Source organism: Pelodiscus sinensis, chromosome 12, assembly GCF_049634645.1.
Source record: "Pelodiscus sinensis isolate JC-2024 chromosome 12, ASM4963464v1, whole genome shotgun sequence".
NCBI classification, from domain to species: Eukaryota; Metazoa; Chordata; order Testudines; family Trionychidae; genus Pelodiscus; species Pelodiscus sinensis.
The window spans coordinates 20,502,346-20,523,111 of NC_134722.1; the positions used below are offsets into that span (position 1 = coordinate 20,502,346).

The 20,766-nt window shown below is 49.0% G+C and overlaps 1 protein-coding gene across 2 annotated transcripts in view; it reads left to right on the top strand.

Moving 5' to 3' along the window:
* The window catches only part of WTIP (WT1 interacting protein), a 142,209-nt gene that overhangs the window by 94,538 nt on the left and 26,905 nt on the right, over positions 1-20,766 (top strand). Inside the window, exon 3 of one of the 2 annotated variants that reach the window (XM_006130558.4) lies at positions 3,427-3,494. The exons of the other annotated variant lie outside the window; for it this stretch is intronic. Within the exon in view, the coding sequence (XP_006130620.2) occupies positions 3,427-3,494 (68 nt within the window). The remainder of the gene's footprint in view (positions 1-3,426; positions 3,495-20,766) is intronic. 2 annotated transcript variants of the gene reach the window in all.

A 20,766-nucleotide genomic window follows, 5' to 3' on the forward strand; every position in this document is an offset into this window, starting at 1 on the left:
AAGGAGTTGTGACCTCGAGAAGGAGATTGGGTGGAGGAGTTTGGGCTGTGACCTGGGGCAGGGGATTGGGATACAGGTTCTGGGAGGCAATATGGTGCAGGAGGGGGGTGGAGGATTTGGGTTATGTGGGGAAGGGAGGCAAAAGTTTGGGGTGCCAGAGGCAGGCTCTGAGCCGAAGACTTACTTGTTTGGCTCCCAGCCAGCAGCCTTCTCAAGCAGACTCCCTGCCTGCCCTGTCCTCACACTGGCTTCAGGGGCCATATGTGTGTTTTTTAACAGCTAGAGCCTGAGGGGAGGATCTTGCTCCCATTGGTTGGAAACTGGCCCATGGGCTTGTGCTGCAGTGGGGGTGGCACGTGAAGCCTCTGCCCTCTCCCCCCAGGCTCACAGCTATTCCAACAGAGCCCAGCAAGGGATGCTTATCTCAGCAGTTTGCAGAGAGCATCAGGGAGTCTGCTGGAGGTTCTCCATTCCATCTGCAGGTTGAATCCGGCAGTTTGGTGGGCCAGATCTGGCCCATGGAGGGTATTTTGTTCAGACCTGTCCTAAACAGGAAGAGTCAGGACCACTACATTAGGGATGTAGCTTTTTCTTATCATAACTTAAAGCACAGGAAAGGTTTGGTTGTGTCGGGAAAATGGGATGTGCCTACAAGGGGATTGCTTCTCATAAAACTATATAGAAAAGAGACAGAATCATCAGGCAGGTGAAAGGGAATGGTTGGGGGTGCACACCTCCCCTCTGGGACTGCCCCATACCTGAGCTTTCCTCTCCCCAAGTGCCCTATACGGAGAAGGCGGGGTGCTGGTCTCCCCTCCCCCTCCTTCCCCATCCTCTCCGATTCCAACAAGAACATTGCTGGCTATTCCCCTTCCTCAGGGAACAAGGGGAAAGTGCCCAGTTAGCTGCATTCCTCACTCTGGCTGGGGAGCACAGGAGGCAGATGAATCTGGACCTGTCCCAACTGATTGACATGCACTCCTCCCCCAGCTATGCCTGCGGGAGCTGCAAAAGCCTATAGAGGCGCTTCTCACCTGGCACCAAGCTGCTGCAGTAGAGAGGGCTGGGGTAGTCCTCTATTCACGAGTCAACTTGGGAATTAAATCCCTCAACCCCAGTCCCACCCCAGAGAAATTATTTAAATGAAGCACGTACATTTACATTTTATTTTCCAAAAAACAATGCAGCAATTAATTGAGTTACAGACATTAGCAACGTCAGGTAAATTTTCTGTCATTACATAAAGCAGCTTCAGTATATGTGTAGTGAGTGTATCCAAAGAGCAACAGCTCTTGGCATTAGGGATGCAAAGGGTTAAGCAGTTACCCGGTAAGTGTTCGCCTTACTGGCATACTCACCAGGGTAACTGGTTAACCCGCGCCCAGCTGGAACAGCCCTCTGCCCACGGTGTGGCAGGCTCTGCACAGTCCAGATGAAGCACCCTGCAGCGCACTTGGCCCAGCCGGGCTGGAGCAGTCCCCCATGCCAACAGCTCAACGTGGCAGGCCAATTAACTAATTAAACCTATAGTTTAACCCATTAACATTTTAAACAGGATTTTGCATCCCAAATTGGCATGTAATCATAGTGTGCTTTGTTTTCCTAGGTTGTTGTGTGCTGCAAATAGCTTCTTGTGTGTGGCCTGTAACAGGGAATATTGTCGTCTCTTTTCCTAAGCTGCTGCCCCTTAATGGTTTGATGGGCATATCAGAATGGGTGGTAACTTGGGCCAGATAAAATCCCTGGTGATAAAAGTTCAGTGGAGATGAGAAGAGTTGCACTAGGAAGAGTTTGGCTCCTTTGGTCTGATGCTTCTCTTATGCGCTGACTTAATGCCTGATTTATGCCAGTGTAAGAGAGAAGAGACTCAGATCCTTGGTGTCTGGTTGGAGGTGGAGATTCCAAGTTTCTGTATAACACAGTGTTTGTAGGGAGTAATCAGGAGCCTGTCATATTTTTAAACCTGTAAGGATGTTCAGGGTTTATATGATGAACACATGTTATAAATACACTTAAACTGCTATTCATAAGATAGTAAGCCCTAAAAGTCTGAAAGTATGATCTCTCCATCGCCTATGCATATTGCCAGGTGAAGGTGCTTGCTGGTGTTAATAAAATGTTCTCATTTCATAAGCTAGAAAATGATGCTTTTGTTTCTAATTTCTTATACCAAGTCCAGCTGGATTCCATGACTAGCAAAGAAGATTCTGCAGTTAGAAATTAGTTGCCAGTTCTGTTGGTAATGAACAACTCAGACTCTCACTTAACATAGTTATGTTCCTGAAAAAAATGCTACTTTAAGTGAAATATTATCCGAATCCAATTTCCCCATAAGAATTAATGTAAATAGGGGAGGTAGGCTCCAGGGAATTATTTTTGCCAGACAAAAGACTCATGTAAGTGCAAGTGTTTAAATAATTTTAAAGAAAGAATTTAATACTGTACTTACCGATGATGATGATGAATCCTAGTTGAGGAAGGGACATAGTGAGGAGGGCACAAGGACTTGCCCTGCTCCACCTCCCTGGTGCTCCTGACAAAGAGTGGGGTCACAGTACATGGGCTTACTCCACTTGGCCCGGCTGGAATGCTGGGCAGGTGGAGTGGGGGTGGGGGGGGGTAAGCCCTTGCAGGCTGACCCCACTTCCCAGCTGGAACACCAGGTAGGTGGAATGGGGAAAGCCAAACAATCCTGTAATGGAACATTGCAGGACTTCAGGTGCATATGTTTGGTAAGAGATAGCAACCTAATAATGAAACCGTTAACCCGATGGCTTTAAGTGAAGAGTTACTGTATAATCCAATTCCCTCTCCCTTTGCATTGATGTGATGACAGGGACAAATGTGATGGCCGCCATTTTGGCTGACACACCAGAGACTGACCCCAGAACTTTCAAAGTAAGAACCTGTCACAGCTTGAGCTAAGGTGCCCCAAGTCTCCAGTGGGTCTCTGTAACAACGCGTAATCTCTGTGGATGGGCACAGCAAGGGAAGCATAGCACATGCTCACCAGGGGTTACACAAGCAGGATTGTCAGCAGCATTAGCATAGCCAGTTGGGTCTGGGGATGTTATATAAGAACATGGCATTTATTTAACACTTCTTGGACCCCGCCTGTTCTTTAGGAAAAAGGAACACTCAAGCACCATGACCCTTATGGGTAAGGATGGTCTCTTTTCTGTGTCAGGACAGTGCCTAGCACAATGACATCCCAATGTCTGCTGAGTACTGTCCACAATCAGAACATAAATATTAACCAATCATGCAAATTAGAAATAATGGGGAGGGAGTGGTCCTGCGGTCAAATATTAAGCAGGTCATTCTGGATGGTATCCGAGGCATCACTTGTTTAAAAAAAAAATCTTATTGGAGATTCTTAATATGGAAATGGAGTACAAGACTCTGACAGTAAAATATTTTTAACAGGGAGAAGACTGCGAGGAAAAGCCTTCTACAATGTCAATGGTAAAGTGTACTGTGAAGAAGACTTCCTAGTAAGTAAGATTTTAGGCCTTTCTTCTGTTTGCTTTTTTTTTTTAAGTGAAAATTTCTTTTGTGCTGCCTGATACAGCATGAGACCAGTTAGCCTTTGAGCTGGTCCCTGCGTCCACTGAAGTCAGAGGGAGTTTTGCTATTGACTTCAGTGGCAGCATGATCAGGCCTTTAGTCTGAAGCTGTAGCCATGAAACCAAGTACATAACTGTCTGTAAATCATCTCACAGTATAAATTATAAGTGTAAATACTGGAGCTGTTCAAGCTTTAGGCTTGAATTGCAGCCACAGAGCTTGCCAAGCCTGAGCTCAAATTCAAACATCTGGGGAATACCAATCATAACAAGAGGGGAGACTTTTTTGACTGCTGCATGTCATCACGGTGCACAGTGTTGCTTTGTTAAAGGCATAGTTTTAATTACTGTTCTGCTATGAACTGCTTGGAGCTGCACCGTGGTTTGCAGAAAACTGTTAGCCATGGAGGTACAACTAATGTTCCCTCAACGCACTCAGTGACTTTGCAGCTGTAGGGGGCTGATTCATGAAAAGAAAAATGGAACATGCTGCTGAGCTGTGTTCCAAAAATAAAATGTGTAATGAAGGAGGAGACTGCAAATAATTCAAACAGGAGGAAAATGAATTGACTGAACGACAGTTGCTCTCTACATGATTGAGATGAGATGATGTTTGGGAACTGAAATCAGAGAGGGTTGTCACATGTTTGCTTACAGGATGACAAATGAAAGAATCAATTAGTTGAATTTACAGCATCAGGCTCCTTATTTATTGAAACAGCAGCATCCTTTTGGAGGCTCAGAATCTGAGATTACCTAAATTCCATATGTAATAAGAGGTTATTAACACCATCTTCACACAACCTCAAATAATGTTCATCCTATGCCAAAAAACTAGCTGGCAGTTACACGGCTTCTCAAGTGCATTTCTCATCAATTCAACTCATAAAAATCCCTAGTGTAGGAATTGTGTCTACTGTCATGTACATGTATCCCAATCCCATCCTAGATATCACCACTAGATATCACCACAACTAGAAAAACAAAAAAGGGCCAATTGAAAAAAGGTAACTGTTTTGCAAAAAAAAAAAAAAAAAAAAAGTCAAAAGAAATTAACCTTTTTTCATTTCATTTGAAACTTTGGTTGAAAATATTCTCACTATTTTTACTCCCCGCCCTTCCATTTCCTAGTAAAAAAAATAATAATAATAATGGGATTTTTACCACCAAAACAAGTCATGTCAATATTTTTCAAAGATATATGTATATAGAATGTTTTTGTTTTGAATTTTTGTCATAAACAGGAAATCCTGGTGAAATCAAAGTATTTGTAATTATATGGTGTTTTGCAAAACATTCCAGTGTTTCAACTAACTCTTGGTTGAAAAATGTTAACCTGCTCTGATTCTCTTTCAATAAAAACTACTTCTCTTGTATTCAAATGCAAAGACGTGTCCTATATTCTGACCTGGTAATTGCTCCTTCAGCAGCCTACATTTTTTATATTATGCATCTGAAATCTCTCTATCTCTGAAATACTTTGATCTTCTAATCTGTCAACATTTAAAAAACAAGGAACTGTTTTCTTTGCATCCCCACCCTTCCTCACAATATTATATTATTAATTATATTAACAATAATAAGTAATACTCACCTATATTTTCCAAGGGTATTTCTTGCTGGTTATTCCAGCACTCAGCAACTCTTGTTGTACAGAGATGAAAAATAAGAGATGTCCCTTGTAATAAAGGACTGTTGGCAACCCTACCCTACTTTATGCTTTAGGTCTGGTTGAATTTTTTCCACTAAAATTGTTTTTCAATAGAAAATAAGGACTTTGACTAAACAAATTTCACATTGACAATGCCTGCTTTTCTCAGAAAATTTCAGTAATTTGTTGAAAAACAAAACTTTTTAGTTAAAACCCAAAATTGTTAGTCCAAATTGTTAATCCAGATTGTTGGTCAAAATGTTTTAGTTTTCAGCCAAACATTTTTTTATCTGAACACTTTAGGCAAAAAGTTGAAAAATTCTGTTGGCGCACAGACACAAACACTGCTCTTCCTGTGCCCACCCCCACTTCCTGTTCCAGCTGCAGGGGTCCTGGGATCCTAGTGTGAATGCTAGTCCACCCTTGGCTACTAGCTTTGTGAGGCCCAACCTTCTACTAGTGAGCCCTAATTGGTCTGAAGGAGCCTGGGGAGATCTTGGGGAGCCAGAATAAAGGGCTTGCTGTGTGCTGCCCCCCAGGTCTTGGGAGGTCACTGGCGAACCAGCAGATGCAGTGAAGCTTTGAATCCGTCATTGATTTACAGCGCAGGCAGTTGCTTTACAAAGAATACATACTCCAGCTGCTTTTCGAGGCAAAAATCATAAGAAGAATGTGGAGAATGCTGCCCTCTCTCGCAGCAGCAGCTTGGGGCCAGGTGAGAAGCGCATCTCCATGGCCACTGAAGCTTGAGTGGATGCAGCCAGTGGCAGGAGAGGGGTGCATGTCCTGTGGCTGGAGTAGGTTGAAGTTTGGCTGCTTCCTGCACTCCCCAGCCAGATTGAGGAATGCAGCAAACTTTGCCAGGCCTTTCACCTGCCTGGTGATTGTTTCTTTTCTGTATGGCTTGATGAGAAGAAATCCCATTTTCCTGGCCCAACCAAACCCTTACCTTGCTTTAAGTTATGATAAGATGAAGGTGTAGGCCAAATTTGGTAGTCCTAGCTCCTACTGTTTAGGAGTTCTTGAACAAAAAGACGCGCATACACACAAATTCTCTCAAATATCTATTAGGAAAAAGTCTAGCCTATTTCTTTAAACTGGAGTCAATGTTCCAATCTTTTTCACCATCCACGTGCCGTTTTTTTTTCATCCATGTGTGGAATACATTTTTATGTGCACCAAAGTATGTGTGAATGTGTACCACCAGTAGAAACAAAAAAGCTCGCTGTGAGTGCTCTGCTAATCAGCAGGGTGGCATTTGAATCTCTCCTGAGTAGCCGCAGATGCGCACAGCTTACAGGGAATACTGGTCTAGACTTACATGAGACCTAAAGTTTGAAATGCTACAGCTCTGCCTCTCATTAGCTAGAAGCAGCTAAGAGAGGTGAGACTGTAAGCTTTTTATTTAAAGGAGACATTTTAAATGCTTCTGACCCCTAAACTACTGAACAGAGGTACTCCTAGCTACTTTGAAAATCCAGTCATTCCCTTACAAATAAGTGCTATGAGGAAGTAGCTGATACACAGTGCTTTTCACGTGCAACAAAGTGATTTAATCTCCACTCTAGGTACAAAAATCTCCATGCAGCTTTAACTCTGGATTCCCTCCAGATGTCACAGTAACACTGAAGTAGGGATGTTACAGACCGGGACACTACTGAAGTATGAGGTCATCCAGTCCACCTCCCTGCCAATGTGGGATTGTTTCCTAGTGTTTTGTCCAGTCTAGTTTTAACCATGCCAAGGGAGGGAACTTTCATTACCTTGCCAGTAACAGATGTTAGTCTGAAATAGTCCCTTTGGGATGCCTTTGGAAAATGTGGCTATTTGGCTGGTTGAGTGTGGCTAGTCGGCTTGAACAATTTGGCTATTTGGCTGGTTGAGTGTGGCTATTTGCGATAGCCGTAGCCACTATAGTGGCTACTGCTTCAGAACTGGTTGGATACCAGCGGGCTAGATTCTTGCCAGGCACAACACAGATGATCCCCACTCAGGAGAAGGATGCTACACAGCAGCCTCCAACATCTGCCTGTGGGCTGCACCCCATCCCAATGCGAGAGCCATGTCTCCTCTCACCACAATATGCCCCCAAGAACCTCTAGGCATGGCCCGTAGGCTGGAAGCAGGGGCAGTAGAAGGACAACGTACCCCACACTTACAATGTTCCTGCACCAGGAAACTCTCCTTTATCTTGGTATCACCTATTTATGGTCAGAGCTTGAGGAAAAAACCCAATGATCTAAGCCAGATTCTGATCCCACCCTTGTATTACAGCCACCAGTCTCAGGCTGCAGATAGCATAGTTCTAGCCATAACAACATGTCTAACTCAGGCACCTATGTTCTCACGTGGCTTTTGTTTGCAATGTGAGCGTGGTAATATGGCTGTAAATCATGTCAGGATATCACTGGACAGTTTCATAGAGCCGTGGCACCGCAGTTTTGTACCTGTTATCATCCTGTTCATATGACAAGCCAGATGAGCTGTAGAGCAGACACCAACTACATTTTTTCAGGGGCAAGTACTGCTCCATCTGTGTATGGAAAGTGTCTTTTACTCTGTGGCCATGGGTGAAATCTAAATAATAATAACTGAGTCAGAAAGCCCTGTTCGGACACAGGCATAGGTAGCACTGTAGCATATCCCTTGATTCCCAAAGGCAGCTGCATAGTTGTCAATTTCTCTCCCTTCCAGCAAGAGAGACAATGAGGGTCAGAAGGTTGAAGTGATACTCCCTTTCACCTCACAGTCCAACCATGCACTAGAGTGGTGTTATTGTTAACAGAACAGTTGTGAGTTCAGTGCAGCTTTCTGTTTGTGAATCTTACAGCAGGACCATCAAAACAGTTATTCTGTCTGCTCTGTGTGAACATGTGGCTCATCTCATAAGAGTATGGGTTTCCCCTGGCATCCTTAAGCCACATCATCCCCTCCTGACACGGTCATGCATCAGAATGTACATTGGCTCATTTGCTCGCTCTCCGCTCCAGAGGCATCTGCATTTCAGTGATATGATTCCTGGGCCAGATTTTCAGAAGGTTTGAGCTCCCGTTTAAGTAACAACATAAGTAGCCAGATTTTCAAAAGAGCTCAGCCTGTTGGCTGCATATCAGAAACTGAACTATCTCCGATCTGTCCATAAGTGTCACCACAGGAGTTGTGAGGTGCTGAGCATTTTTTGGAAACGTCCCTTTGTTTGTAAAGCACTTGGAGATTTTTATGGAGGAAAGGTAGATGTCGTCGTCGTTATTCACTATGAGCAAGTTCCACTGCACCACTAAATCTGAAGGCAGGACATAGATACACCCAGTAAAACTATTGGCAACAGCTACAAGGTGCATTCTTCTCATAAATAGGTTCTCCACCTGTTTTCTCTTATTGAGAGCCAGGATTCTCTCTCCCTCATCACCTGTAGGGAGGGAGTCCTGGGAGTCATTAGTGCTATTTGTGGAGTTGCAGATAAGGCAGAGAGGGTGGGGGGAAACAAAGGGGTACTAGAGCAGCAGTTCTCAACCTTTTGTGCCCAGGTCCCATTGCAAGGGTGCCATTTCAGGAGAGTGTGTTTGGGGGGAGGAGGGCGGAGTAGCAGCCATGCATACCAGGACAAGACATGCTTTTCTTCCCATTCACCTGACAATAAGGGAGCGAGGGGAAAGTACTTGGATTCCATGCATACCTCTCCTGGCTGGTGAAAGGAGGGGGCAATGGAGTAATTCGTGGAATTCAAGTACTTTTCCCTTGTTCCCTTATTGTCCCAGTGCACATGACTGCTGCCCGCCCTGCTCTCCTGAAACGGCACCCTTGCCCCATGGCCTTTCATGACAGAATGCTGCCCCGACGTAGGAGGCTCTGGGGGAGGTAGGGGCCTGCCTGAGGGGGTGGCTGGGCCCACACTGCCCTCATGCCCCAGCAGCAACTCCCGCAGCTCCTGCACTGTGAGGCTGTCTGGGAAACTGCCAGGGTTGGCCCTGCTCTCTTCACAAAGGACATCTTGGGCCAAATTTGTGAGAAGGTTCAGTGAAATGGTGCCAGGGTGGGGGAGCAGCGCTACTCAAATTTGACCTGGCCAGTCCCTTGTCAGCATGAAAAAATTCTGGTGACCCCATTGTGGGTCGTGCCCCACATGCTAAGAAGCCCTGTGCTAGAATGAATAGTGCAGTGGAAGTAGTGATGCTGTAACAGGTAAAGGCCCTGCTTGTACCCCGTGTTCTGGATGGATATGCACAGACGAGGGCTCTCTGCTGCAGATGCAGTACTGTGCCACCACTGTAAGAGCGTAAACCTGGGCCATCTTGGTTAAACGCAATGAATGAATCAGATTTAAAACAATACAGCTCGTGCGACTTCTGTATAAGTATGTACTTGAGATAACTCTTCTCTGTTAATTTCCAGTGAGAGCACTTAATGCGGGGCACTCTTGAAAATAAATTTTACATTAAAAAAATCTTTTATATAGATTTCCTTTGGTTTCAGGGGAACGTCTCTCCACTCTCTCTTTAAGGTAGCAAGTCTGGCAGCATCCAGCTCTTGCCTCACTCCTGTTATGATAGTTACACAAGAGATAAAACAAATGACAATTTAATCCTCCTCTGAAAGCTCACAGAACACAGATGGCTAACTAGCCATAACAGGGACACTCTTCTTGGTGGAGTGAATAAAAATAAATGCCTTCCACGATAATAAATAATCCAAGTCAGGTGTTCTTGTTTTATGTTATTGATAAATTGCTGTATAAACAGGGGGAAAGAAATATAGTTGAGTAATTTTAATCCTGGCCAATTTGTCTTTCCCCTTCAATGTTTAAATATCCCATAAAGTAACTTTTAAATAAATTGTTGTTATTCTTGGCAAAAAGATTTAGACAGTGTCACCAAGGTCTGAGATCTATTCTCTTCTTTGTCATGATTTTAGAGAGCTGAGGTAGTATTACTGAGTCTGGGCATATTGTGCAGGGTGAGACAAGAGAATTTCCCCTTAGAGAAGGGCTGAGACTGAAAATGAGCCACACTTGACAGATGTTAGTCTTGTCACTAATACACTATGAGAGAGTGCTCAAGTACAAGAACTCATATAAGCAGCATTAGTCACACTGCTTATCATTAAAGTTACCTGACACTTCCCATTATAAAGGTCTTTTTTTAGATCTACTATTTGATCTGAGGAAGTGGGTCTGGCCCACGAAAGCTCATCACCTATTAAACCATCTTGTTAGTCTTTAAAGTGCTACATAGTCCTGTTTTTTGTTTCAGCTACACCAGACTAACACGGCTACATTTCTATCACTTTTTTTTAGTTACTTTGTTAAACTTTTTAAACATTTATGCTGAAATTTTCCATATTAGGAGTCTGTTGTAGGCTAATTTAAGAAAAAGTTGTAAGTCACGCGGTTCAGCCATTTCTATTAAAAAGATTAGGGAAAGTACATTGTTTTGTCTTACTACCATTTCACTGTAGTATACCTACATGCTCTATAATGCCCATGTTTTGATGCAGGGACTTGGAGTTTGGCGAATATGTCACTATGCTTTCAGGCCTGTGCTTTTTTCATCCCTCTTTTAAAAAATGACCAAATTTGACCAAAGTATACTACTGGGATATGGGGGAATCCTCAGCTTGTACATGCTCAGTAAGGCTGTGTCTACACTGCACCCCTTTTCCGGAAAAGGGATGCAGATTAGACACATCGGAATAGCAAAATCCGCGGGGGATTTAAATATCCCCCGCGGTATTTGCATTAACATGGCTGCCGCTTTTTTCCGGCTTGGGGATAAGCCGGAGAAAAGCGCCAGTCTAGACGTGATTCTCCGGAAAATAAGCCCTTTTCCGGAGGATCTCTTATTCCTACTTGAAAGAGATCCTCCGGAAAAGGGCTTATTTTCCGGAGAATCACGTCTAGACTGGCGCTTTTCTCCGGCTTATCCCCAAGCCGGAAAAAAGCGGCAGCCATGTTAATGCAAATACCGCGGGGGATATTTAAATCCCCCGTGGATTTTGCTATTCCGATGTGTCTAATCTGCATCCCTTTTCCGGAAAAGGGGTGTAGTGTAGACACAGCCTAAGTGTGTGGCAGCTAACTGGTCCGAAGATTCCATCTGCATGGCACATGCCCCAGCCCTTCACAGGTCTGAATTCTGTCCACATTGCGGTGCACCATCCCCATAAAACAGTGGTCACCAACCAGTCGATCAGGATCTACCGATAGATCTTGGAGCCTCTGACAGATGATCCTGACTGGTTTGGCTGGGGGGCTAGCAAGTGCCTACACTTCACCTGCCCCTCCCCGCATTGCTCTGCTGCTCCTCCCCAGAGCCTCAGCGCTGCCCCCTGGGAGCCTCCTGCTTGTTGTGCAGGGTGGGGGAGACAGAGGCAGGGGGATGCTGATGTCACTCTGTCCCCCACCCCTGTACCCCATCTTCACAGAGTGAGGAGGGTGGGGCCTTGTTCAAGGGGCAGGGCAGGTCCTCGGAGAAGGGGCGGGGCAGAGCATTTGGGTTTGAGGTAGATCCTGGACTGACTTAAATTCAAAAAGTGATCTTGTGCTTAAAAAGGTTGGAGACCACTGCCATAAAATGATTGTGAGCTCCCCAGTCCATGATGCAGGGGGTAAGCAGAGATGTCCCACTATGTGCACCTCCAGGCTGCCAGAGGCCACTGTGCACCAGGCCTAGGAACTGAATAATTTCTCCTCTGCTCTCATTGTGCCTCCTACTGGCACCCAGGCAGCATGGAAGGGCTGGGTAGGGCAGGGAAAGGTGGGGAAGGAAAGGACAAGGGCAGGAGCCTGTGGGAGTGAAGGGCCCAAGAAGACGGGAGTAGGTGCAGGCATAAAAAATATTGGGGTCATAGGAAGAATGGGGCAGTGGTTTTCAAACTTTTCTCATGACCCAGTTGAAGAAAATTATTGGTGCATGTGACCCAAAATAATTGACAAGAGCAATGTGGGGTGTAGGCGGAAGTTTTGGCTTTGGGAGCTGGTCAGGGCTGGAGCACCCCTGTTGGCCACCTGATCACCCTGCAGCAACAATGCCTGATATTCCGTCACCCAATACTGGGTTGCGACCATAGTTAGAAAACCACTGAGCTAGACAAAGGTGGGGAGAAATGTAAGATACATTGGCTCTTCTGCAATTGCTAGTCAACAACATTCACTTTTTAAGAAATAATACATTTCTTCTAGAGTTCCCGTCTTTTAAAAACTTGCTATACAACGAATACGCATACTTTGTCGTTAATTTTTTTGTGCACAAGCCACAAAAGGAATACAAATAAAAAAGTTGGCTACACATTTTATTCACACAGATACACACACACACGGCAATAGGTGCAATCCCCCTCCACAAAGACGCACATCTCTTCCACACATGCAATACATGCATTGCACATACCTGCCATCCACACTTTTCATATGCTTTTCCAGAAGCTGCCTAAATCACCCCGCTGAGGGGAGTGTGGGCTGGAGGGGAAAAGATGGGGTGGGGCGGGTTGGAAGTGAGAGAGGCTAAGGATGCAAACAGGAGGGAGGGTGAGAGGGAGCAGTGGAGAAGAGAGGAGGGAGTGTGGTGTGTTTTGTGGGGTGCATGGGGGTACAAGGTGAGGCTGAAGGCTACAGATGTGTGAAGATGGGGGGGTACAGCTTGCCTCACTCCTTCTTCCCCGTCTATACCTCTTCAATCTTCCCCCTCCAAACACTCTCCTGTAGCACATGGAACTCTCCATCCACCCTCCCCTTCTCTGTCCCCTCTGTCTGCCCTATCTAGACTCCCTCTCCCCAGCTCTCACTGCAGTTAGACCTGGTCCTGGGCAGCTGCTCCTCACTCAGACCAGTCAGCCGGCAGTGCCCACTGCCCAGCAGGGCATTGCTGTGCCACCCTCAGCACGCTGTTGCACCTGGACTGCCCCTCCCCCTTATCCAGGTGTGCACTGCACAGCACCCAAGATTACAGCTTTGGCACTTCGGGATAAGGGGAGAGGAAGGAGGGAGCAGCCGGGCCCATCACACAATGGAGGAAGCTGGAGCTTTCCTATCTCAGCTCTGCTGCAGGAACCTTGGAAGCAGGGCACCGGGTGCTGCAGCTGCAACCCCACAGGCGGGGAACAACTGGGAGCCACATAATGCAGTGGGTAGCAAGGTGGTGTGACCCTGCCAACTGGACAATCAATGGCCCAGTTATCAGGGCTGACCAAAGCTCCCAGGATCCCTATTTGCCCAGGGTTCTGGACCAAAACAGGACAACTGGTCAGCCTACCGCAGTGGCTTTCAAACTTTTATTTCTGGTGACCCAGTTGGACAAAATCGTTTATTTCTGTGAGCCAATAGTCCTTTTTATAGCTTCCGCCAGCTGCTGGGGAGGTTCCCTTCTCTCCCCCAGAGAGCTCTGGCTGCCGACCCAGTGCCCACATCCTGTGGCCCAGTACTGTGTCATAACCCTACGTTAGGGAATTGCTGCCCTAGAGGGAGGGGCAGAAGGGTCTATAATTAAAAAGCGCAGCGTGCCTATGCACAAAGGGGTCAAATTAACGTTGTACAGGGAACTTCCCTCATTTCCTAACCTTTGCGTACATGACTTTGCAGTGTTAGCATTGTTATACACATGCTTTGGGGGCGGGGTTGTTTTTAACATTATAGAATACAACTGTCTTTTGTAGGATAGGTTAACAAGAGTCTCACACTTATAAACCAAGATATCGAACAGTTTCACAAAACTCCCACCTACAAAACAGAGCCTGGGCAGGTAATATGTCATCATATATTTCTAAATCGGCCAGCCCAGTGGGACTCAGACACTAATTTGGGCATCTAAACATTATTACAATAGTAACTATAAAATAATAAGATAGTTTGTAGTTTTTACATATCCTATTGTCAAGCTTGGCAGTGTAAAGGATAGAGAAGCCCCATTCTGGCAGCTGGCACCCTAGGAAGATAGTTTTTATTTAGTGTAATGGAGATGTGTGCCAGCTGGAATCAGAGGTTTGATTTTACCATCTCAGCAAGTATAAATGTTTGTGGGTCTCACGAGAGGTGAGTTTTGGAAGGAATGGAAGCAGTGCGTTAGTCAGAGAGCAAGATCTCTGTTAACTGAGACTCTCCATCAGAAAATAGACTTGTGGGCTGTGTCTACACTGGGCCACTTATTCCGGAAAATCAGCCGCTTTTCTGGAATAAGCTGCGAGCTGTCTACACTGGCCCTTTGAATTTCCGGAAAAGCAACAACGCTGTACGGTACAAAATCAGCCGCTATTCCGGAAACCGTATGCTGTTCCCGCTCGGGCATAAGTCCTTATTCCGGAAAAGGGCCCGTGTAGACAGCTTTTCCGGAAAAGCAGAAGAAACGGGAAAAAGCGCTTTGGACGCCGCGAGACCCCGTAGGAGCCTGGACTTCCTGGTAACCCGAGCTCCCTACAGAGCTCGGAGGCTGCTGGGCGCCCGTGGCAGGAGCCTGCCGGAGAGCGTGCAGCTTGAGCTCTGGCACGTGGTGCTCTGCTGCCCAAGAGCCACCTCTGAGCCCAGCATGGCAGCTGCGGGTGGTGAGCCACCTGCACCCTCAGGGGAGGAAGCCGCCAGGGGCCGGAAACGCCGGGCCCCATCCTGGACCCCCAGGAAGCTGGAGACCCTCCTGGACTTGTGTCAGGAGGAGGAGGGTCTCCACGACCTGCAGTCCCGCCGCCGCAATGCAGACCTGTACACACGGCTGGCGCAGAACCTGGCACAGCCGGGACACCCCGGCCGCAACTGCGAGCAGGTGCGGTCCAAAGTAAAAGAGCTGCGGCTGGGGTATGTGCAGGCCACCGACGGAAGGGGGGCAGGACCCGATGCCTGCCCCTATTACGACCGGCTCCACGCTTTTCTGGGCCCGCCAGCCCCGCAAGCCCCAGCTGTCCCCGTGGACACCTGCCAGTGCCCCTCCATCAACCGTCCCACCGAGCCAGGGGTGGGAGAAGACAGCGCCAGCGCGTCCGGCGGTGAGGAGGCCAGCGTTGCCACCGCCCAGCAGGCCCCCTCCAGCAACTCCTCCGAGGCCGACGCCGGGGAGGAACCCACTGGTGAGTTTGTGCAGTTTGCACTCCCAACAGGCGGAGGGCGGGGGAGGGGCCAGGTGCCCGGAGGGAGGAGGGGGAGAGCATGTCACTCAGGCCACGTGAGCTGCACGCTGTGTAGCATTAGGCAGGAAGCAGCACGTGCAACCACGTGCAGCCTGGTGACCGAGTGGCACGTGGCCACGGCAGGCAGCTGCAGGGCACGTCTGGGACCGTGCTGCTCACACACATTCGGCGGGACCAGGGGGGAAGGGTGGATGCCGGCTGGAACCGGCCAGGGCCCCAGGGACTCAGCCCAGAGCCCGCAGCTCCGCCAAGGGTGCAGCATGGAGAACGGCAACACTGTCCCATGCCTCGCTGTGAGGCACAGCCAGCTGCTATTGGGTACACCGCAGCGTCACGGTCCTGTGACCCTGGACCCCCACCGAGCCCCTCACCTGTTCCCGGTGCCTTGGCTGCCTCCCCGAGGGAAGTCCCCACTGTGGCCACACATGTCCCTGGGCTACCGGGCTTGCGGGAGGGATAGTGGGAGGGGGAAGGGCCCCTGAGTGTTGCTGCAAGGATGGAACATCCCCCCACCCAGTCACTCTTCTGGTTCTGTCCAGGAGATATCCCACGCGAGGGGATCTGAGAACCCAGACCGCCTCTGCCAGACGTGCTCCCAGGCACTGCATGGGGATGCATCTCGCTCCCTGTCTAACACCAGTGATTAGCCCAAAGCTTTTCACAGTCTCCACCGGCAGGGAGTTCCACAAGTGAACACAGCACAAGCACCCTCCCGCCCTCCACGGGGCCAGGATACAGACCGGTGCTTACAGTACTGGAGGGGGGACCCTACTCCAGGGGCGGTCCCCCTTGCAAACGTACAACACCGGGGGCAGGAGGGGAACCGAGTGGGCCCAAGCCACACAACTGTGGGGTCACCTGGGCTCCGGGGTGGAGGGCATGCGGTGTGGGGACAGTGGACGGCCTGCCTGACTGACCCATCCTTTTTTCTCTTCCCTGCAGCGGGACCCAGCACCAGACCGTCCACTGCGGCAGCAGCGGCACCCCCAGCAGGCCAACCCCGGAGGCACAGGCTCCGCCAGAGGGACCAGCTGCTTCGCCGGCACGTCAACGCCATGGAGGCAATCCAGGCCTCCATCGCGGAGCGGGTGCAGGGGGATGCGCACCACAATGGACACGCTGACGGCACATATTGTGCATGCCATTCACTAGGCCCCCGCCATCCCTCCTGTAGCACAGCTCATGCCCCCTCCCATCCCAGCTCCTGCCTCTGTTCCTGCCCCTCCTCCTATCCCAGCTCCTGCCCCTGTTCCTGCCCCTGCCCCTGCTCCTGACCCTGCTCCTGGCCACCTCTGCGTGCAGCCTGCCCCAACGCAGTCTGCCCAGCGTGGGCAGATTGGCCCCCGGAGGAGCGCTCGCAGAGGCCGCCCGTCCCAGTAACTGCCCCCCCGTCCTGTCCCAGTTGAAGGTCTCCCCCCCTTCCTGTCCCAGTTGAAGGTCTCCCCCCCCCTTCCTGTCCCATTTGAAGGTCTCCGCCCCCCTCCCCCCCCCCCCCCCCCCCCCCGTAAATAAACAGGTCTCTATTTTGCTGTTCATTCCTGTGTTGGGTATTGTGTAACTCTAGGTAGTGTACGAAATGATGTGAGATGCCAAGTAGCCAGTTAAAGTTAACATGGTGGCAAACTGTGGAGAATGAAATCTGTACTCTATCTCTGGGGGGGGCCCTTCGTAAGTGGTTTGTGGTGCAGAAATAAATGCTGACACTTTTCAGTAAAATGTAAACTACAAACTATATTTACATAGATAACAAACTAGCAAGAACGGTTACACGATGCACACAACAGATAATTAAACATAGTCTAGGCGCAGGGAGGATGATTGTGGTGTTGCTGGCCACCTCAGTCCTTTGGTCCTTCCGGGCCTCAGGAGAGGAACAGCCAGGAGATCCCTCGACGGAAGATGACTGGAATCAGGTACGCTGACTTCAGCCTTCCACACGAACCCCGCATCCTCGTGGCTGTTCTTCGGGACAGGCGATGGTGGCCTAAACCCTAGCCTAAGCTAAAAAGAAAAACCCTTACTAAGCCCGATGCACCCGACGAACAGATTCGATGACGGCCGTCTTGCTTTCACCCGACGCTTTACAATTGGTGGGGAGCTAAGGGGAGGGGGTGGGGAAGGGTAGGGGATGGGCGGGAGTAGTCTGGGGAGACCCAGGCGACCCTACTACAGGGCTTGGGCAAACATGTCCAACAGGGCCTCTCTGATGCGCACCGCATCCTGGCGTGCCTGGCGGACGGCAGCTGTGTCGGGCTGTTCCCAGGTCTGTGCCTCGGCTGCCACCCATGCAGGGAGGAAGGCCTCCCCACTGCGCTCCACAATGTTGTGGAGCACGCAGCATGCGGCCAGGACCTCCGTTGCATTCTGCTCACCCATCTCGAGACGGGTGAGCAAGCAACGGAAGCGGGCCTTTAAACGTCCGAAGGCCAGCTCCACTGGGTTTCGGGCCCGGTTGAGGTGGTCGTTGAACCGGGCCCGGTTCTGGTCCGGCTGCCCCGCGTAGGGCCGCATTAGCCAGGGCATCAGGGGGTAGGCCGCGTCCCCGACGACGCAGATGGGCATAGGCACATCCCCGACAGTCAAGTCCCGCTGGGGGAAGTAGGTGCCCGCCTCCAACCTGCAATACAGTCCAGAGTTCCGGAGGATGCGGGTGTCGTGTGCCCGGCCGGACCAGCCCCCGTAAATGTCCAGGAAGCGGCCCCGGTGATCCACCATGGCCTGCAGAACGATGGAGCAGTACCCCTTTTGGTTCATGAAATGGCCTGCTTGATGCTCCGGGGCCCGGATGGGGATGTGGGTGGCAGTTGGGGAACCCGAGGGCAGCGAAGCCGGCCATGGTATCATCCACATCGCGCAGGCAGATGATTTGCGGGAGCAGGACGTCGTTGATGGCGTGGACGACCTGCAGAAGGGTGCAGAGAAACAGAAGGGAACATATCACATATGGCAGGGGTGAGTGTGTGCTCCCTTGGGGCCCCCCCCTTGATTCCCTCTGTCCTCACACACACACACACCGCAGGACCGCCCTCGCCGCACGCCCCCCCCCACCGGGCCTGTGCAAGGGAGGGGCGGCCCAAACCCCTGGGCGACCCAGCCGGGAGTCTTGGCTGTCCCTGGGCCTGGAGTGCAGCACCCTCCCCCCCATCCTGCTTCCCATGGGACTTACCTCGATGACAATCACTCCGACAGTGGATCTTCCCACCCCGAACTGCTGGGCCACCGAGCGGTAGCTCTCCGGTGTGGCCAGCTTCCAGAGTGCGATGGCGACCCTCTTCTTCACGGGGTTGGGTGCCCGTAGCCGGGTGGTGGCTCTCTGCAGCGCGGGGGTGAGCCAGGTGCACAGCTGCAGGAAGGTCCGCTTTCTCATTTGGAAATTCCGGATCCACTGGTAGTCGTCCCATCGTCCGAGGACCACCCGGTCCCACCAGTCGGTGCTGATGTCCAAACTCCAGACGGGCCGGTCTACAGTCGGGTGCTGATGCCACACGGTTGCCAGGGCCTCCCTGGTGAGGGAGTCCAAGGCGATCTCTGCCTCCTGGTCCATGAACAGCATGGCACCGGCCTGCAGCAGGAGCCACAGCCATCTGTACAGCCCCAACAGGGGCCCGACCAGGCACATGGCCACCCGTGGCTCCATAGCAGACAGAGCAGGGCAGAAAAAAAAACCGCAGGCAAAAGCAGTTGGGTCCAAAGGGTGGTGTCCCCAAAAGTCAGAGGGCACCCACAGACCCTGCGAAGGGTGTCAGTCCCTGGCAGAGGCCCCAAGACACGGGAGCAGGAGACCAACGGCTGCCCGGCGAGACCCCTTTAACCACGTGTCTGAACGGCGCTCTGGCCCCGCCCCCGGAAAGGTCTGGTGGCCTTTGCCCTCTTCAAAATGGCTCCCGGCTTCTGCTTTTCCGGAAAAGCGCGCCGCCAATGTAGACGCGCTTTTCCGGAAAAGCGCTTCGTTACGACGATAACTCCGGGGCCAATGTAGACGCTCCTTTTCCGGAAAAACTGAAAATGGAATAGTATTCCGTTTTAAGCCTTTCCGGAAAAAGGTGCCAGTGTACACGTAGCCGTGTTGAAAAGGTAAAAATCTGTAGCCTGTTAGTTTCCCACTAACAGGTATAGTGTCCTAAGCAAAGTTTAGATAAGTATGTGAATTGTAATATTTACTTTTGAATGCAGTCTATTGATTTTTTTAAAGAAAACAATGGAAATAAGGCTTGGAAGAGCATGTTGTTATTGTGTTATATAACAAGGACTCAGTTCTTCAAGAGCTCTAAAGCCCTGTGGTCATCCCATAGAGAAAATGGTTTATATTCTACACAAACAATTATATATTCAAAACAAATAAACCGCTTACATTAAAGTATCATTAGGACCCTGGAGGATAGCACTGAAAACAAAGACTACTGGTATATAATGCATTAGCGTAATCCATTTGAGAGTAAACCAGCTAAAATAGAAACTTACCAAAAAAAATTGGAGGCTTGTCCCAGTTTTTTTTAACAGAATGCCAGTTGGGTCCCTGTTTTATTTTGTAAGAAAATTTGACAGTAGTGAAATTAATAGTAAGGATCTCTTGCATTAGTATACCACATCAAAGCTAGAGATGGCCTAAACTGCACACTTCAGGAATTTTGATTTGCTTTGTGAATTTTGGATTTGGATCTTAATGCAAATTTTTGTCATTTGTGGACCTGGTTGTCATGGGGGTTCATCTCTGATTATAATGTGAGACATTTACATGAGGTGATGATGATACCACACCACTTTATGACAAAACAGATTAATTCTTGTCTCAGTGGAAGTCAGTGGCAAACCTCCCACTGATTACTGAAGGACCAGGATTTTACCTAGGGAATTAATCCTGGAGAATACATTTCTGAAAATAAAACCCCCCAAACAAGCTTCATGTAAAAATATTGGCATTAAGACAGGAAAAAGTAATGATGAACGGGGCCACTGGTGGAATATTGCCAAGTTGCAGGCCTGAAGAAATTTGAATCCAACAAAATCTGCAGAGTTTAGAAATGGATTGGTGGCTACCCATATTGACTCAGATGATATTGTAAATAAGCTAGGAAAATGTGTGGAGGAAGGCTGGAGTTCCCTAGATGGAACTCAGCATTTTCTGAGTAACTCAGCATTAGATCATTTTTATTTTTTAACAAAATGCTATCTAGTTAGTAAGGCAAAATGCCATCTAGTTAGTTCATGCAAGGCTGATGGCTTGCCTCAGATGTTAGAAAAGTTAACATTTAAAGATGCATCCCAAGAATCACACTCTGGCAAGCTGCAGAAGAGACAGGAAAGGGGACGCATGAAATTCCGTATTTCAGCCGTCATTATGGAAGGATTCTTGTACATTTACTGTGTTTTACATTGGCTAGTAGTGGTGTCCCAAAGAACTAGTTGCAAAATCAAGTTGACTGCATGCCAGTCATCATTTCACTG